General features: G+C 46.4%; 1 protein-coding gene across 1 annotated transcript in view; it reads right to left on the reverse strand.

Annotated features, from left to right (window-relative positions):
- Positions 1–19908, reverse strand: part of EPHB1 (EPH receptor B1) — a 462131-nt gene that overhangs the window by 117514 nt on the left and 324709 nt on the right. Inside the window, exon 5 of the mRNA XM_055569620.1 lies at positions 9971–10306. Within this exon, the coding sequence (XP_055425595.1) occupies positions 9971–10306 (336 nt within the window). The remainder of the gene's footprint in view (positions 1–9970; positions 10307–19908) is intronic.

Genomic DNA, 19908 nt, shown 5'->3' on the forward strand with positions numbered 1-19908 from the left:
AGAAAAGCTGCTCACTGAGCCAGACTTCCAGGGCCCTCCCTGGGGAGCCGTGGGCTTATAAGAACTCAGTTTCCCTGTGTTCCCCCAGGCGGCACCCATTCAGCCTCCCACAGGCTGTCTCCCTGCTGAGCTGCAGCGCCTCCTCGGAGCCTTGGGGCTACCTATTTGAGCCTTGAACCTCAGTGACCCGTCAAGGCCTCCTTCTTTGCCCTCCTTATCTTCTCCCCTTTTTAGGGCATCCGATGAGCCATCAGACACCAGAAGGCCCTGTCTCCACCCAGCACCCCCAATACCCAGCTTCTCCCAAGCTTCCCTTTCCACATGCAAACCCATTCCTGCAAACAAATGGCAGCACACTGGGTCAGGAGACGCCACCAAACTGTGAACATTATGTCAGGCCCAAGGGAACTTCCTGGGACACAGGACACTGCTTAGAGGTACAGGGATTACTGGAGCCGTGAGACCTGGTCTTTTCCCTTACGAGCCCTGGTCCATCAGGAGAAATACAGTCCATGTGCACAAACAACTCGTGCACATCCAAGAACTCATGCGTTGTCTTTACAACTAGTACAGCTCAGATGACAACGCATGCATGGGCTCACAGGGTCATGAATGGGTGCTTGTTCCCCTGAGCTTTTCTGGATACAGAAAGCATTTGTTCTGTCCAGAAAAAAAGACAGAAAGGAAGAAACACAAGCACATATTTAAATCTCCAGGGCTCAATGCTACAGCTGATGTTACCCTGCAGCTCAGCTCTCCAAGGAAACTGAGCCCCAGGCCTGGGATGCTGGCAAAAAGTGCCCCTTGCACAAGAAAAAATCTGGGGTCCAGCATTGCCTTTATTTACCCAGAATACTTAATGTGTCTTTTTTTCCCCATCTTTCATATCCGCTCAGAGAAGATGTTAATTTTCTGAAATTAAACACTTAGCTTGATTACTGTTTTGTTAATTGCTGCATTCAAAAACCCCTGGTGCTTCTGCCTGTTTAACATGAATAGTGCTGTGAAAATGATAGGCGCGGAGCTGGCGTGCAGGTGGACAGACAGCAGCCCTGGAACGCCACCCTGACATCCCTGCTGGTGCCTGCTGGAGCAGCTGGGGCCCTGACTGTGGGGGAGGGGGCAGTCCAACCGTCCAGCGTGGCTGAATGTCTCCCACACAGGGCTGTGTTTTGGAAGAATACTGCACCCAGGAAGTCCAGGTCTCAGCAACATCTGGGAGAATGTGGGGTCTCAACTCTAAACACAGTGCCTGCCCAGAGATGCTGGAGGAAGGAAAGACCATAGAGAGCACGCAAGCTACACCATTTGTTGATGTTTGAGATGAATTTAAGAATGACTGAGGCATCCATTCATACATTCATTTGATAATTTATTAATTCATTCAATGAACATTTCTCAAATGCTATTATTTCAGGCACCTAGCTAGACACGGGGGGATCATAGCCACACAGATGGATATAAGACCCAACTCTCCTGGAGATGACAGTCTGTTCATGGAACTGACATTTGCCAGAGGAGCAAAGAGCAGGCTCATTTGCCTGGGCCACCCCCTTTGCCTGGGCTACAAAGCAGACAGAAACTATCTCCTGATCCAGCTGGAGGCTCCCTCTGTAAAGAGGGTGAAAACAATTTCATTTGGACTTTGAATAGGGGAGGAACTTACTACAGTTCTACTGCCAGCAATCTCCTTTTCACCTAACAAACTCTGTACCTAGAGCGCCTGGCCCAAGAGCTAGTAAAATGAGCAAATAGGTCCCTGGGGCCCATGGGGCCCTCCAGTCATCCTCAGAGCAATGCAGCTGTTCTCAAGCTGTTAGCAGCATCCTTAGGCATTGCTCAGGACTGGAATAGGGAGCATACCTATGCCCAACCACCGAGTGGCCCAGCACATGAAATCTGTCCACAAGAAGTTCCAACTGGTCAGATAATGAATAATATAATATCCCACCCAGTATTGTCTCTGTGTGGGCTTCCCAGATGGTGCTAGTGGTAAAGAATCTACCTACCGATGCTGGAGATGCAAGACATCCAGGTTTGATTCCTGGGTCAGGAAGAGCACCTGAAGAAGGAAATGGCACCCCACCCCAGTATTCTTGCCTGGAGAATACCATGCACAGAGGAGCCTGGTGGGATACAGTCCCTGGGGCTGCAGAGTTGGACATGACTGAGCAGTTGAGTGCACACACTGTGTGGCAACAACCTCCTCAGATTGAAAGCTCTCGAGCAACAGCATGTGATCACATCCTAACTTTCACCAAGTGTGAGTTGGTGCTTGCAGGCTGTGGAACCCAGAGCCCAGCTGAGATCCCCCTTGGTGCCCTTCTGGGCCTCTGAGACCAGTTTCAATGAATGCTGGGGACCAGAACATGAGCTCCCCAAGACACAGACTCTTGTCTGTGCTGTTTGTTCCTGTGTTCTTTGTGCCTGGAACCATGTATGACACACAGAAGACCTCAATAAATATTTGTCGAGTCAGTGAATGAGAGCCCCTAGAAGCAGAAGACAAGCAATCAGCAAGTGGAAGGCAATCGCAAAGACTGTGGTGAGTACATTTCCAAAGTTAACATGCTTAAGCAACAAACAAATCCCCCTCTGAATGTGGTTGAATCTCACTATGTTCCTTTGAGACCACTGGGGCTCCTGGTAATACCCTATGATCAGTCCCTTACATTTTCCCTTTAGGATCTATAGGGGAGGAAGACACCTGGTTCCCTGCTGACCTGGAAGAATCACTTGCCCACCTGTGGATCACCAGGACATATTACAATCACTACACATCAACCAAACATATGTCATATGCAGGGACTAAAGAAGCGTGGCAAATATTTATCAAGACTTTATGCCTAGTGCTGTGTGGTCCTTCTCTCATGAAGCTGTGGTAGGGTGGGAAGTCTGATTCTCTGCAGAGGTCACCATCTAGTGCAGAACCTAAGGCTGCCAGTAGTGGAAACCCATGACTTTGGTCAAGGGCAATGCTACATGCTGACCTGCTCAGCTCAAAAGACAAGAAACCCTATTTGCTAATGGCAGGACCTCTCTGAGGCTGCTTGGAAGTTCCTTCTCAATACCAGGGCTTCAGAAACAATAAAAACAACCTTTTTATGATAAGAAAGCAATGAAATGAACTATGAAATTGAATTGAAAACAGTGAAATTTTCATTGACTTTAGGTTTTTAAAAAACTTTTCCTTATTAACCTCAAAGAAAGTTCTCCTTAAAGTCATTCCCATCTTTTTGAAGTTCCAACTCAATCTTCTCTCTGCTCTGGAGCAAATTTCACCTGCTAATTTCCAATGAGACCAGCCCTTAAAAACAGACTAGATTCACCATATGGATTGTAACACTCTAAATTTTCACAGGCAGCAGTGTAATATTGTTTTAATATTTAATTTTGAGATTTACATAATATCTTTCCTCCAAAGAGCTCAATATATTGCAATATCATAAAATTCCTTTTCATATTCAAAGATTATTCTTTATGCATGCAAATACTATATTTAACCAAGGAATAATGCAAATTAGGTGATATGTTCAGAGGAATTGGTGGGCTGGGTAATTCATGTATGGGAAAAGTAGCATCTCTGAGTGTCTTTAATTGTTTGGGAACTTCAAAAATGCCTTAAAATGGACAAACTAGAGGCTTGTGGCGATTGACAGAGTGGTATAGAGTTTTTTAAATAAAATTAAGTAACGGCTTGTGTCTGTGTTGCAGGCTCAGGCGATATGTTAGTATTTTACATGCAGTCAGCACAGCAGGCCATATATGAACTGTGTGTAAAATAAATGTCAGATAGAAATGCTGCTGATGCGTGCTGCTGCTACTGCTGCTAAGTCGCTTCAGTCGTGCCCGACTCTGTGCGACCCCAGAGACGGCAGCCCACCAGGCTTCCCCGTCCCCGGGATTCTCCAGGCAAGAACACTGGAGTGGGCCGCCACCTCTTTCTCCAATGCATGAAAGTGAAAAGTGAAAGTGAAGTCTCCCAGTCGCGTCTGACTCCAGCGACCCCATGGACTGCAGCCCACCAGGCTCCCCCGTCCATGGGATCCTCCAGGCTGATGTGTAGTACAAGGGAAAAGTGCTGCTTCTCCAAACACAATGAGGAGAGACAGTCGGGCTCCTCGGAGCCACAGAAAGAGCCTGTTCTGGGCACACACATCCCATTCTATCCTCACCCTCTCCGTTAACCCCCGGGGACACAGATTTCCCTGCTCTCCTTTCTGGTACCTACTCCTTTCGTGAAGAATGGCCACACTGACATCTATCATTTATCTTATTTAGATGACATCAGTCCCAAACAAAGGGACTCAGGGCTTTGGAAAGAGAAAAACTGGGGGGAAAAGGCCCAGCAAATTGCTGTCTGGCTCAGGATACATTCTCAGAAATGATGCTCATCTCCCAGTCCATCACACGGTTTGCAAAGTGATTTTCTATCCCCTGTGTCATTTGCTCGTCACACAGCACTAGGAAGCAGGTGTCATTACTCCCGTCTTACTGGGGAGAAAGGAGGGATTGTGGCAATTCAATGGATTTGCGTGAGTCACGTGAGGAGCAGAGAGAGGGACCAAGCCCAGGACTCCCCGCCCACTGCACAGCCACCACCACGAGCCCAGGAATCAGGGAAGGTGACTGCCCCATGGTGGCATGAGATGGTACAGCACAGCACACTCACCATTTAGGCCTGGGTAGATCAGATCAGCTCTTTGAGTCTATGGGCAAGTCACAGCCAAAAAGTCAAATCCAGAATTGGATCTGATTGCCTTGCAGGTGTTTTAGGATTTTCTAGTTATTTGTCAACATTTTTAATATGGATTTTCAGTTTCTAGAATCTGGCAGCACTGGGTATGGCACCACTTGCTGGAGCTGAGTAGGGGCTGCTCCTTTCTCCCCATCAGTTCCCTGTGGTCTCCACCCCTCCCCTCTGTCTGGCCCTGGGTGGCTCCTCTCCATTACCTTCCTGGCCTCATGGGTCTTTGAGTGTGCTCTCTCTGGCTTAGATGCTCCCAAATTTACTGACTTTATTTTACCACACTACAAGTTGATTTTATGGATGTGCTGGTCTGGTTTGTCTCATTTTTCCCAACATTTCCTCCAAGGTCCTCGTCCCCAACTCTGACACTCTGAGTCTAGTTGGCAGAAAAGATAAGTAAAGTTTGTCATTCACTTTAATTCTGTCTGACAGCTGGATGATCCAGCCATCACTCTGAACCTGGGGCCAGGTGCCAGAGAGTGACTGCAAGAGTTAGTGGTGATAACAACCTCTCTGCAGATCGCTGGGCCACTGCAAGAGAGAGAGTTCCACCTGATCTGGTCTATTTTAAACTCAAGGCAGCTGTATTCAGTGCAAGGCTGCATCCCTAAAGACCTCACGTAAATCTAAGCTTGCATAATTCATGACCAACCCTGACCAAAGATGATGGACATTTTTTTGACAGCTAAAGTGGCCCAGCTATGTGGCAATAGCTTAGAGGAAGCTTACAACTTACACGGCTCACCATAATGCGATTTTTGATTTGTCCGAGGATAAAATGGCTACAAACCTAAGTATGAAACCCAGAAACATCATTTGCTGGCTGTGAGAGGCTGAGCAAATTTCAAAAGCTCTCTGAACCCATTTTCTTCATCTGACCCACCTCATTTTTATAAAGAACTTGATAGGGACTTGGCACATTGGAGTTGCTCAAAAATGGTAGTTCTCTGCCACTGTTTATGAGCTGGATGAGGACCCTACCCTGATCCTCTCCAAGTAATTCAAGATCCTCGAGTAGTCTGACTGTATACCTGACTGGGGTCATCACAGGAGGAGATGGAGGTTCTCTGGATCTCAGGATTCAATAGACCCTTTGGTGTCCCCAGCCACTCTTGTTTCTGACAGAAGAACTATTACTATATCCAATGTGTACCCAATGGACCAAAATATAACTATAAAATCTCCTTAGATCACAACCTTAGGATCAAGAGAAGTGTATTGGTGACTTTCTCAGATAGAATGATGCCAACCATAACCGTTTTTGTCAGATACAAAAAAAAATCAGCTAACATGAGCTGTCTGCCTCCATTGGGTAGGGCTTATGAGAGTGATACAATGCAGCATCAATGCAGCATACCTGGGAAGCCCCAAGGAAGAACAGCATGACAAACCCTGACTCTGTTGGTGAGTAAGAATGGCTCACCCAGCCACCTGCTGTCCATAGCTCCTAAACAAAGGAGGAACCACCCCACAGGAGTGCACAGTACCCAAAAACAGACAATGATGTTCAGAATACTTGCAGCCAACTCGTCCAAACTCTTCCCTCATGTGACCCAAACATCCATTGTCAGAATCCAACTCACCTTGGGAACAATTTGCACCCCTTAACAGTTGCACACCTAGCTCACCTCTCCATCCAAAGGCAGTGGAAGCCTTTAATGATTCACTGTCACAGAAAAAATTGTGGAAGGTAACCAGGTTGTTCACTGAGGTCCCCTCCCCTCAGCAGGATGGCATTGTCTGGCTCTGGATAACCCCTCTGTGTGTGTAAGCTGTGACATGGGGAGCCCAGAGGCACCATCCACCTTTCAGGGCAGGAAACAGAAGGCAGAGGCAGAATGGACGGCCTGCTGACCCTTCTTCTAATCCTAGATTCCTCAAGCCATTTGAAGTCTCTGTTTCCTTATTGGAAAAATTGGGAACAATAACACACAAGCCACAGAGTAATTATGAAGATCAAACGAGTGCAAGTATTCCAAAACTATCTACTCAAAAGAGACACAAACATGAATAATAACTATTCCTCACCTACTCCTTAATCAGGACCCACTAGTAGTCTTCCGTCATTTCAGTTTGGGCTGTTCCAGGAAGGGAACAGATGCTCAACGAACACTTAGCAGTTGACTTAGTGCTTGACTCCGGGACTACTCCTGGTCAAATTCTTTACCTGCCGATCTATCTGAAAGTGTAAGTGTTAGTTGCTCAGTTGTGTCTGACTCTTTGCACCCCCATAGACTGTAGCCCATGAGGCTCTTCTGTTCATGGAATTCTCCAGGCAAGAATACTGGCGTGGGTAGCCCTTCTCCCAACCTTCTTCCCAACCCAGGGATCGAACCCAGCTCTCCTGTAGATTCTTTACCATCTGAGCCATCACTCATGACCCAAATAGTAGGAGAGATGTGGCCACAGGTACTGACAAGGGGTCACAACACACCCAGAGATGAGGATAGGGAGGATGAACCGGATCTTGCCAGAGTGGAAGAGCTCTGGGGTGCCCTGGAAAGGGGACAGAAATGTCATGACTTCTTGGTGATACAGGAGTTCATCTACCTCATCCCTTAACAGATCTGAGTGAGTCACTACGAATCTTTTGATGGTATTAGTCTCTCTTTCATCTTTTATAAAATCTGGAGCTTCCATTCATGTTCTTAAAGTCCTCTTGCAGAAGTACAGGCTCAAGTGTTTATTTTTAAAATTCTCGTCTTTTTAGGCAAATTATCTTTTGGTTGAAAATATTTTGCATTCATGTGTGGATTCACCATAGCAGCACATTGTTTCTTATCCTATGGATAAGAAATCACTGGTTAACCTGATCTTTATTTTATAATAACCATATGCCATGAAGAAGCAGGTGCAGCTTTACCTCATCGATCATAAACTTTCTGACACCCTAATTCCAGGATTCCCAAAGAGAAGTCATTGACTGGATGGTGACAGTGGGACTATGACTACGAAGTCAGGAAAAATTAAGAATAAAGGGCCCATCAGAGGGGGAACAAAGGACATGAGAAACGCTTCTGGAAGGGCCAATGGGTGAGGATAAAGATAAATATTTTGAACACTGGTAATGCAGGGTCCCTTGTAGGAGCCCTGGTCTCTCGGCCCCACAAGCCTGGGAAGGTGCAGATGGCAAGACAAGCAGATGGGCAGGTTCGGGAATAGCAGGGTAAGGGAAGGGAGGGGCAGAAATCAAAGCAAACCAATATAAGTGGCAGGTTTGTTCACACATGCTTAGAGAGAGAAAAGACAGCCAAGCCCAGCGTAACATGACAGCCTGGCAGGATTATTATTCCCAGAAGCTGGGACACTAAAATATTTCAGCCAGTTTTCTGCCTTAAACTCTCCAAGGGAAATACTGCTAACAAAGGCTGCCCATGTTACGTGCTCATCATGATGCAGAAATGACCATTTCCTTCTCTTTGGCTAAGACAGGCTGTCACAACCTTTCTCTCCATGGCACTGGGGCTGCGGTCACCAGCTGGAGGCTTCCACACTTCCACTCTTATTTTCTCACTACACACGTATGCATGTAAACACGTGACCACAGGCATACATACAAACACGCACACACGAACACACACATGCTCTCAGCAACAACGCAGCCATCTGGACAGCCATGCTCTCTGATGACACCTTTTTTTCTTCTCCATTCTGACAGCTTAAACCCAAGAATCATCTGCCATCAAAGATGCCTGGTATTAAAAGAGGCAGAACAAGTCTCAGGACTGGGGGGAGGGGGTGATGAGGAGTAGGAAAGGATGGAGAAGGATAGAAGAGGTCAACAATTGGGAGCTACGTGGAAAGAGAGAGAGCCCAGCTCCTGCTATTCCACTAACAAGCTATCCTTTTACAATTTGCTGATTGAGAAAAATCCATAATTCCAAGTAAGATAATGGTCCACTGCTTATGATTCTCATCATTGTCTATAAGAGGTGATCTTAACATCCCCTTTGCAGCCTTGAACCTTCCCCCCAGGGGGGACATTGCTCATTTCTCTCTATTTCCTTTGGTATTTACTGCATGAGTACAGCATATGATGCTTGGGATACACCACCTTGCAGCTCTGCACTTTGTGTCTACGCCCTGGAAATTTTTCAGTTAATGAGTTTCATGGGAGGAACAAGGGTACCCAAGTGTCATTGTATCCCTCACAGTGTCTAATCCACAGCTTGGCACACAGTAGATGCTGAATAACTGCCTCAATAAAGAGGGAATAAATAAATAAATGAGTGAGAAGGCAATGGCACCCCACTCCAGTACTCTTGCCTGGAAAATCCCATGGATGGAGGAGCCTGGTAGGCTGCAGTCCATGGGGTCGCTAGGAATAGGACACGACTGAGCGACTCCACTTTCACTTTTCGCTTTCATGCATTGGAGAAGGAAATGGCAACCCACTCCAGTGTTCTTGCCTGGAGAATCTCAGGACAGGGAAGCCTGGTGGGCTGCCGTGTATGGGGTCTTACAGAGTCGGACATGACTGAAGTGACTTAGCAGTAGCAGAGTGAGTACATGAATGGACTGATTAAATGGATTTTTAAAAATGGATTGTTGCAAGAGGTGTGAAATGTAATAAAAGGAAAAGGTCAGAAGAGCAAAAGACTTGGAAATAGAGAAGAGAAGAAAATGTGTTCTGAGCTATGCAGTACAGGGATGTACTGGCCATCAGGATCGATCTATTATAAACTGTCTGAAGTCTCTATAACAGTGTAGCATTCATCTGAGCATGCTGTAAAGGAGAGTGCACTCTTGAATTACATGGGTTTAATTGAAAAATAATCTATGAAGGCAATACTGACAAGATTTCTGGGAAGTTGCTTTCATTGGGTTTTCTAAGAAAGTACCACTGGTGTTCTCAAGATCGTACAGTGCTTCTGCCCATTCACCCACCTACCCATCCATCCATCTGTCCATACATCCTTCCAAGGATGGTCCTTGAGCCCTAGCTGAATGTACAGAGCACTGGGTCCATGCTAGCCTGAGTATACATCTTTGCTTTTGTACCAGGCACAGGAAAAGCCCTCAGAATCCAGCTCACTCTCAGAGGTGAAACCCTACCTCTCCATGGTCTCAAATGCCCATCACCTGATACCTTCACTCCTGGGAGGAGGCCTGGGTGCAGAGTAACGGGTTGGGTGTGGCTGCAGCTTTGCTCCTGCACAGAGGTGGCCAAGTGTCAGCCCCACAGACAGACAAAAGGGGCATAGACACCTCCAGACTTACCAGCTTGGTTTGTGGTGATGTTGACAGAGACGTGCTGTGGGGGAAAGGGACTCTTGCTGGAGACCCCATTGACAGCCTGGATGTCAAAGGTATACGGGGTATGGGCCCACAGGCTGCTGATGGAGACGCGGCACTCAGTCAGGCCCAGCTGCCTGGGCACGAACTCCACATTGTCGTCACAGCGGGAGCAGCTCCGGCGGTCTGCCCGGCACTTCTTACAGATGATGTTGTAGGTCACATCATCCCGCCCACCCGTCTCCCGAGGAGGGTGCCATTCCAGAATGATGGATGTCTCATTGACGATGGAGATGACATTGCGGGGACCTGATGGGACACCTGCAGGGAGACAAAGAAAGGCCCAGTGAGGTTGGGTGGAAGCTTGGCCAGCTTCTCTCCATCCCTCTTTGGTGTGATCCCACCCTCCTCACATACACATATCCCCTTTCTTCCCTCAACTCCAAACAACCATGTCCCAATCCTTTCTGAGAAAAAATGACAGATGGAGATGACAACCTGTTGCCAGCTCCCCTTTTAGTCATCCCAGTGAGGCTTTTCTTCTCTGAATCATGTCTGCCAAGGGAGAGGAGGATGGAGGTCTTGGATACAAGCCCTTTTGTTCTCAGGACTCAGCTGCATCCTCCAGGCAGCTTTAGCATCAGTGACATGTATGTATATTGGACTCTTATTGGATTCCATGTCTCTTCTTAACTTGTGGAGAACTCAAGGGTTGGAGGACAGGACTCAACATAATCAGGCATCTTGCATACAGTCTCACACAACCTGGGATCTATGTGGTATGTGCATGGCAGTGGGAGTGTTTCTCTGCAGGATGGGCTTCCAGAACACCTGGAGAAATGAATATTCACATTGTACAAGCTGTGGTTCAAGAAGCCATGCTGGGTAGGAGATTCACACAGCCACTATTTCTTACCCCATAATACAAGAAGAGCATAGCGGTTTGTCCCAGACACTCTGCTAGCTACCAGAGCTGGTCTTAAGCTGATATGGCACTCCAAACATTGGTGGTCAGATCTATTCATGGAAAACAAGAGATCTGAACAGACCGTCTCTCCTACAAACCAGTCAGGCTCACTGGGACTCAAGGAGGGCAGCCTCTTTCCTCCGGACAGTTCCATCCATGGCTGCTGTTCACACACCTGCAAAGGCTGAGATGCCTTGTTGCAAAACTCTAGAAAGCTTGGTCCCTAGTAGGAGAGCAGAATGCTGCTAAATTCATAGCTGCAGTCCTGAGCATTTTGAGATCCAGTTGGAGAATCTCCTGCCCAAGAACAGAATGGATCATAGCCTCTGGTTCCCAGGATGGGCTCTGCTTATCCTCAGTATCCAGCTGATGGAAACAGACTCTGACTGGAAGCTCCTTTTCTAAATGGCAGGCCTGTGGGAGCCACTGCTCTGGATAGTAATGCATTCAGAATTCACGCACGTGACTGTCGCCAGCTGAACGGAGACATGTGTAAAGCGGTTCATGCTGGAGACAAGAATCAAATGCCAACACACAGAATGAGGGAATAACAACAAGGTCGGGGGGCACCAGGGAAGGATTCTGTGTTGAATCAGTCAACAGCAAGCAGAGAGAGCAGAAAGCAAATATTAAATCGGATTCTATTAAAACATGAAAGAAAATCAGTACTGTACTATATAAAGCCCATTAGACCTGAGCTAAAGCATAGTTTTCATGCATGCTTGTGACAGGGCAGGATTCATGAAGCATTTTTACTGAGGTCTTGCAAATAGCATTCAAGAATCCCCCACCCATCTGACCAGGGATAAACATCCATCTCTTTTGAAATCAGTGCACAGCTAGTATTGGGCAGGCATTGGGGATCGCCCTAGGTGGACTTCTATTGGTCATGGCCAGCCTTGTCTCACACCACATTCATCATTAACGCCCATATTGGCCAGTGCCTGTCTTAGACATGTCTGTTTGCTTGGACAGATGAGACTCAGACCACAAGCTCCCTGTGGTGAATGCCATCACTGTCTGACTCACTGTCACCGCAGATAGCCTAGCCTCAGCCACAGGCCACTGTTTCTCATAGTCATAAAAATTACATTCACCAAGCACTTGTTCCACGCCAGGCGTGGGGTAAATCCTTTAACCATATTATCTTGCTGCATCCTGTGGAATCCTCTGGTTATCACTCAAAAAGCAGCCTTGGGTGGAGGGGCAGAGACAGTACTGTTAGGGAGAGTGACCATTGACCCCTCCCATCCTTTGGAGATGGCCCCCCACACACACCCTGATTCCAGTTACCTCCTCTTGTCCTTGAACTTCAACTTCATCCTCTCCCCTGACTCTGCTTTCTCCACCTAAATTTGCATAAGTCATAGCCATTTAAAACCCAAACATGGTCACCCGGCATATCTTTCTCTATGTTGAATGTCCCTCTTCACTCTCCAGCCAAGCTTCCCCAAAGTGGAGTCACACATCATACAGGCTCTCCTCTCTCCCTGTTCAACCACCTGCAGTCTGGTTTCTCCCCAACTCCTCTGTCATGCCTGCCTCCCCCACCTTTTTTTGGACAGGGGTAGGGTGGTGTGGGGGGTTCCCTACTTGACAAATCCAGAGAATTGGTCCTTACCTTCCTAACATACTTTGTGGTCACTGGCCAGAACATGGGGACCCAACACACAGTTCGTCAGCGGCATCTCCTTTCCTCAGATCTTTTCCTTCCTCTGTATCTCTATCACCTCACAAAAATGGGCTCCACCAATTTTCCTTCCCTAAAGCAAAGCCTCTAATCAATCCTTCAATCGCTTTCCATATCTCCCATCTATTCTCATCCACCAGGGTGTGAGTTTCAAAATGTACATGGGATCATATCATTCTCTGCTCAAATACCAGTTATTTAAAAGTTTACCCTCCTTTCCATGTCCTTCAAGTCCCCATATGGACTTGCTGCTCTTGATTTCATCTCTGGGTCATACTGTGACCAACAGGAAGTTCCCGCCACGTCCTGTGCACACTGAACTCACTTCACATCCCTAAGCCTCTGCACTGCATTCTCTCTTTTGTCTGGAATTCTTCTCCTTCTATCTACTCGAGGAACTCTTGCTCACCCTTCCAGATCCAGCACATTTCACTAGGAGACTTCCCTGATGCTCACAGTCACACACCTCCCCTCTGGGCTTCCATAAGCCCATTTCTGGCGGTGTAACTCAGAATCGTATGGAGGTAAGAGATGGACCATGAAGAAGTGCCGAAGAATTGATGCTTTTGAACTGTGGTGTTGGAGAAGACTCTTGAGAGTCCCTTGGACAGCAAGGAAATCAAACCAGTGAATCCTAATGGAAATCAAACCTGAATACTCATTGGAAGAACTGATGCTGAAACTGAAGCTCCAATACTTTGGCCACCTGATGCGAAGAGCCAGTTCACCCTAAAAGACCCTGATTCTGGGAAAGATTGAAGGCAAAAGGAGAAGAGGGAGGCAGAGGATGAGATGGTTGGATGGCATCACCAATTCAATGGACGTGAACTTGGACAAATTCCAGGAGATGGTGAGGTACAGAGAAGCCTGGCATGCTGCAGTCCATGGGGTTGCAAAGAATCACACACGACTCAACAACTGAACAACGACTCAGAATCCACCATCACACTGAGATGGGCTCTTCCTAAGCATCCTCACCACACTATGGCCTGCTGGTGAGCAGGGCCTGGTAGCTGGTTTGTCTCCATGATTCCCATGTCCAGCACTCTGCCTAGGGGAGGCCCCATTCTACCAGTTTTCGACCTCTGCTCAGTGTGCAAGGCTGTAGGTCACACGTGTGCACCCCTCTCCAGCATGAGACAGATGCCCTGCGGTGGGGCAGAGGGAACATGCAGGAGCAGTGAGGACCCTGTTGTGCCCCTGAGTGGTAGAGTGAAGTCAAAGTCACTTAGTAGTGTCCGACTCTTTGCGACCCCATGAATTGCAGCACACCAGGCCTCCCTGTCCATCACCAACTCCCGGAGTTCACTCAGACTCATGTCCATCGAGTCAGTGATGCCATCCAGCCATCTCAGCCTCTGTCGTCCCCTTCTCCTCCTGCCCCCAATCCCTCCCAGCATCAGACTCTTTTCCAATGAGTCAACTCTTCGCATGAGGTGGCCAAAGTACTGGAGTTTCAGCTTTAGCATCATTCCTTCCAAAGAAATCCCAGGGCTGATCTCCTCCAGAATGGACTGGCTGGATCTCCTTGCAGTCCAAGGGACTCTCAAGAGTCTTCTCCAACACCACAGTTCAAAAGCATCAATTCTTCAGTGCTCAGCCTTCTTCACAGTCCAACTTTCACATCCATACATGACCACAGGAAAAACCATAGCCTTGACTAGACGAACCTTTGTTGGCAAAGTAATGTCTCTGCTTTACAATATGATATCTAGGTTGGTCATAACTTTCCTTCCAAGGAGTAAGCGTCTTTTAATTTCATGGATGCAGTCACCATCTGCAGTGATTTTGGAGCCCAGAAAAATTAAGTCTGCCACTGTTTCCACTGTTTCCCCATCTATTTCCCATGAAGTGGTGGGACCGGATGCCATGATCTTCGTTTTCTGAATGTTGAGCTTTAAGCCAACTTTTTCACTCTCCACTTTCACTTTCATCAAGAGGCTTTTTTTTTATTGTATACATTTCCTTTTGTATTCCTTTCTTATTTTTAAATAAGAATATACATTGAAGCTCTATTTTTTTCTGACATTCAACGTTCCTCTTCACTTTCTGCCATAAGGGTGGTGTCATCTGCATATCTGAGGTTATTGATATTTCTCCCGGCAAGTTTGATTCCAGCTTGTGTTTCTTCCAGTCCAGCGTTTCTCATGATGTACTCTGCATAGAAGTTAAATAAACAGGGTGACCACATACAGCCTTGACGTACTCCTTTTCCTATTTGGAACCAGTCTGTTGTTCCATGTCCAGTTCTAACTGTTGCTTCCTGACCTGCATACAAATCTCTCAAGAGGCAGGTCAGGTGGTCTGGGATTCCCATCTCTTTCAGAATTTTCCACAGTTTATTGTGATGCACACAGTCAAAGGCTTTGGCATAGTCAATAAAGCAGAAATAGATGTTTTTCTGGAACTCTCTTGCTTTTTCTATGATCCAGCGGATGTTGGCAATTTGATCTCTGGTTCCTCTGCCTTTTCTAAAACCAGCTTGAACATCAGGAAGTTCATGGTTCACATATTGCTGAAGCTTGGCTTGGAGAATTTTGAGCATGACTTTACTAGCATGTGAGATGAGTGCAATTGTGCGGTAGTTTGAGCATTCTTTGGCATTGCCTTTCTTTGGGATTGGAATGAAAACTGACCTTTTCCAGTCCTGTGGCCACTGCTGAGTTTTCCAAATTTGCTGGCATATTGAGTGCAGCACTTTCACAGCATCATCTTTCAGGATTCGGAATAGTTCAACTGGAATTCCATCACCTCCACTAGCTTTGTTCGTAGTGATGCTTTCTAAGGCCCACTTGACTTCAGATTCCAGGATGTCTGGCTCTAGGTCAGTGATCACACCATCGTGATTATCTGGGTCATGAAGATCTTTTTGTACAGTTCTTCTGTGTATTCTTGCCATCTCTTCTTAATATCTTCTGCTTCTGTTAGGTTCATACCGTTTCTGTCCTTTATCGAGCTCATCTTTGCATGAAATATTCCTTTGGTATCTCTGATTTTCTTGAAGAGATCCCTAGTCTTTCCCATTCTGTTGTTTTCCTCTATTTCTTTGCATTGATCACTGAAGAAGGCTTTCTTATCTCTTCTAGCTATTCTTCGGAACTCTGCATTCAGATGTTTATATCTTTCCTTTTCTCCTTTGCTTTTCACTTCTCTTCTTTTCACAGCTATTTGTAAGGCCTCCCCAGACAGCCATTTTGCTTTTTTGTATTTCTTTTCTATGGGAATGGTCTTGTTCCCTGTCTCCTGTACAATGTCACAAACCTCATTCCATAGTTCATCAGGCACGGACTATACAGTCCTTGAATTCTCTAGGCCAGAATGCTGGAGTGGGTAGCCTTTCCCTTCTCCAGGGGATCTTCCTGACTCAGGAATTGAACCCGGGTCTCCTGCATTTTAGGCAGATTCTTTACAGACTGAGCCACCAGAGAAGCCCAAGTGGTAGAAGTTTTGGTGAAACACAAGTGGCAGAAGAGAAACTGAACCATCCCTGATCCATCTGTGTCCCTGAGAGCTGAGGAGACCCACCCTGGTCGATACTTTTTCCATGTCTGTTCATTTGCTTCCCATTCAAGAAGAAAAGCAGTGGGTTTCTGTGAATGATGAATTTTTCATGTTTATTTAAAACAGACTCCATATGAAGCAAGCACGTCTCATCCATGGCTGCGCTCCAGGGCACATGCATCTGTGGGCCATGAACGGGGGTCTCTGGGAGCCATGGTTGCTGAGTCCAGGGCTACACAAATCTGAATCCTTTCCTTCCAAGATCAGGAGCAGACTTTAATGGCCCTCCCTGGAGAGCAGACTCAGACAGCCAGGAGAACCTGAACACTATCTTGTGGTCTCAGAAGCCAGCATGGTGCCTGGGTTCACAGCATACCCTTATGGAGGTGGCCCAGGTCTGGGCCACCAACAACTACTAGAACCCCATTCATTATTTATTTGTTTACTCACTCACTCTTTAAATAAATACTCCTGCACTATTGTGGGCACTTGGGAGATAGGATAAAGCAAAGCAGATGAGCTTCTGCTCCCATGGAGTTTACACTGGTGGGGGTGGGGGAGTGACAGAAAAGAATAGAGAAATAAAGAGATAAAGGACACAGAGATAAAGGAGATGAAGGAAATAAAGCTGCCCCTAGGCTCAGATTGCCTCCCTGCAATGCTTCACACCTGACCCTTTTCCTATGAGGAACCCTTCCAGGACAGGCAAGCCAGGCCCAGTGTCTGGGCAGCTAAAGCAACGATGGTTCCCAAGTCCTGCATTGTCCTGATGACAAGGACGCATTTCTGCAAGTAGGTAGCTTGGATCCTCCTGTGTCTGGACAAAGAGTCTGACCACAGCAGAGCTGGCCTCCAGATAAATCTTCCTAAAGGAAATGTCAGGGCCACTTCCTACTCATCTAGGCTGTAGCCCCTTGTTTGGGGTCCTCCCCCTGTAGAGAGAATTTGTCTAGCACCAGGTCCCCAGCAACATCCTTAGGAAGGAGGCCAACTGAGACCAGCAAAAAAAAAAAAAAAAAAAAAAAAAACCTTTAAAAGGGGGAGTGGAGAGGGAACCAGAGAGAGAAGAAAATTTGCTTTATCCGTCCTCAGAAGCCCTCAGGAAGTGCGCTGGCAGGGCTCAGAGCCAGGGTCTCCTTGTCTAAGCTCCCTGCTCTCTCGTCCGCGTCCTCGTTTTTCTTAATTACATACAGACAGGCTTTTTGAAGCCTCTCTGATCTGTTGCCACGGTTACTACTGATGAAAGCTTCCTGCTAAAAGGGCTAGGAAAACTCAGTCCTTTTAAAGGATGGGAAAACTGCTGAGCTGTGATTCTCTGGGTGGGAGGAACACGGTGGATTCTGGACTGTGGGGATGGGTCTCCAGGGTCTTCCAGGATGTGCCTGAGAGCTTAGCTCTGCCCACATGAAGCATGGATGGCACTGGGAATTCAGAAAGTTAGGCAGAATTTATCCTTCTAGAGCCATAAGCTACCCCTAATGTCGTCACACTGAGATGGAATCTCCTGCTTCTTAATGTGTTTTGGGCCAGATGAATTTTTTTTTTTAAAGATTTGAGAGACAGAGTGGGTGGGAAAGAGTAGGTGAGTTTATTTGTATAAAGCTGGAAATAAGAGCACTCTTGAGTAATCAGAGGGGAAATATGCTTAAGACAGGTAAGCCTCAAAAGCCAATTTTATCAGGAATCTTAAAAAAGCCAACATCTAGTTTTAGAATTTAAATGTGAATTTCTGGCTGGTCCAAAGTACAGAGCAGGCAATGTCCAGCTAACTGCGCATTGCTGTTGCCAGGGTTTGTGTCCTCATATCCCTCACCATGGAGAGCAGGTGAAGATGACAATCACAGGAAAGTGATGTACTCCTGGGAGCCCCCTTGTGCAGGCTGGAATTGGACTCCTCTGCCTAAGGCCAGAGATGAGGTCCTCCCTTGTTTGTGAATGACCCCTTGAAGAATCTGATGAAAGCAACAAAGCTTTTCCTGAGAAAAATGAACATGTATTTGAACATATATGCATGTTTTCAGAGACTCTGAGGGATCTTTGAAACCAACCAACAAACCTCTTAAATGTTTTCAGCAACAAAATTTTAAAAAAAATATTCTCTTGTTGGCAAAGCTTAGGAATGTGAACTTCTGAGCCTTAATTTTCTCATCTGAAAAATGGTAGTTTTGAAGATGTAATGAGATAATAAGTCCAAGGGTTTAGCTGTGTGGCTGGTACACAGAAAAACTCAGTTAATGTCAGCTGCTATTAGTATTAGTATTGTCATTATTGGATGATCTGGAATCCTGACCCTCTCATCAAACTAAGGCTATTCTAGTTCAGTCACTTATTCCTTGAGCAGAGACCCTGATGCCCAGACCTGTGTGGGCAGCCATAAAGATATAGAGGTTACAGCCCATAATGTTGGGGAATCCATTTGTTTATTACTGAGACAAGATCCCTTACCTATGGAGTACTGGGAATTGTGGACACATTTAGCTAAGGATCAAAGCAAGTGATCCAGACACAAAGAGTTACAGACAGATGTTTGAGGAATGGTAAGATCAATGCATGACAGAATTTTTTGAGATGGTGTCTGGGCATCTTGCCCACAAGATTGGAGCTGTACTTGGGTAGAGGCATCTTGAAAGCTATTTGCTCTAATATATGCCCTCTGGACCACCTAACCCTTATAAGCACCCCCTAGGCAGAGGCCTAGTCTTGGGTATGGGGCTGTGTCTTCAGCATGGTTCCACACTTTTTGTCTTTTGGGCTTAAAATTTCTGTGTGCACTTACACATCTGTTTCCTGGCCTCCCAAAAGGCAGCCTGACTTCGGCACAGTATCTGGTCTTGCTTGTTCTCCTTCCTCCTGTGGACAGGGAAATCCCTCTTTTATACTTCTAGAGTAAACTGTGTCCTCTACTCAATATTCTTTTAGGAGAAAGGATTGAAATAGGGTCTGTGAATGAGCCAGAAAGGACATGGGATACTCAAAGCTCTGAGATGCAGAGGTAGTGTTCTCATGGCTAAGAAGAGTCAAGATTGTGGTTTGGAAAACTAACTGCATATTTTAATGTGAGTTGAGGGTTAAGAAGGGATAGAAAGGGAGATCAGAAAATAACATCATAGACAGGGGTGGCAAAAAAACAGTGTGTTGTGAGGGGCCAGGAAGACATGTGAGGAGCAGGACCAGATGGGTTATTGAAAATGATAGTACTATCAGGACATCTCTACTCATGGCCCACTGTGACATACCTACTTTAAGAAATTGTGTCTGAGTGATTAGAAGGCTTCCTAGAGAAGAATAAAGGTCTTTGAGATTTTATGGAGAAACAGGAGTCAAGGAGAAGAAGCAGACATGGAATTGGGGGCTGTGGAGATCTAAAGAGGTCTTCTATCAAAGCAAAATATGCAGGAAACTAAGTCAGGCTGGTGGTTATGCCTTTGTCCTCAGTACAGAACATAGGGCTGAAAGCAGAATGGGCTGGAGTGTAACATAAGCCAAAAAAGGGAACGTTTGTCAGAAAGGTAGTAGAGTTACCAAGTAAACATGAGGTCAGCTTCATGTTCAGTTATGGTTCCTTCTTTGGGTAACTTGTTATTTGAAAACAATGTCAAAACAAAAAGCCCTCTGTATTCTCTCTGGCTGCCATGTGTAGCTTTGACACTCTTCAGCCTAAGTTCAGCTCTCAGTCTTTCTCTCTGCACTTCTCTTTTCCTCCTAAGGCACCAATTCCTCTTCCACCATTCCTTCACTAGATGTAGATTTCCTGGGGAAGACTAG

This window comes from Bubalus kerabau, chromosome 2, assembly GCF_029407905.1.
Source record: "Bubalus kerabau isolate K-KA32 ecotype Philippines breed swamp buffalo chromosome 2, PCC_UOA_SB_1v2, whole genome shotgun sequence".
Classification (NCBI taxonomy): domain Eukaryota; kingdom Metazoa; phylum Chordata; class Mammalia; order Artiodactyla; family Bovidae; genus Bubalus; species Bubalus kerabau.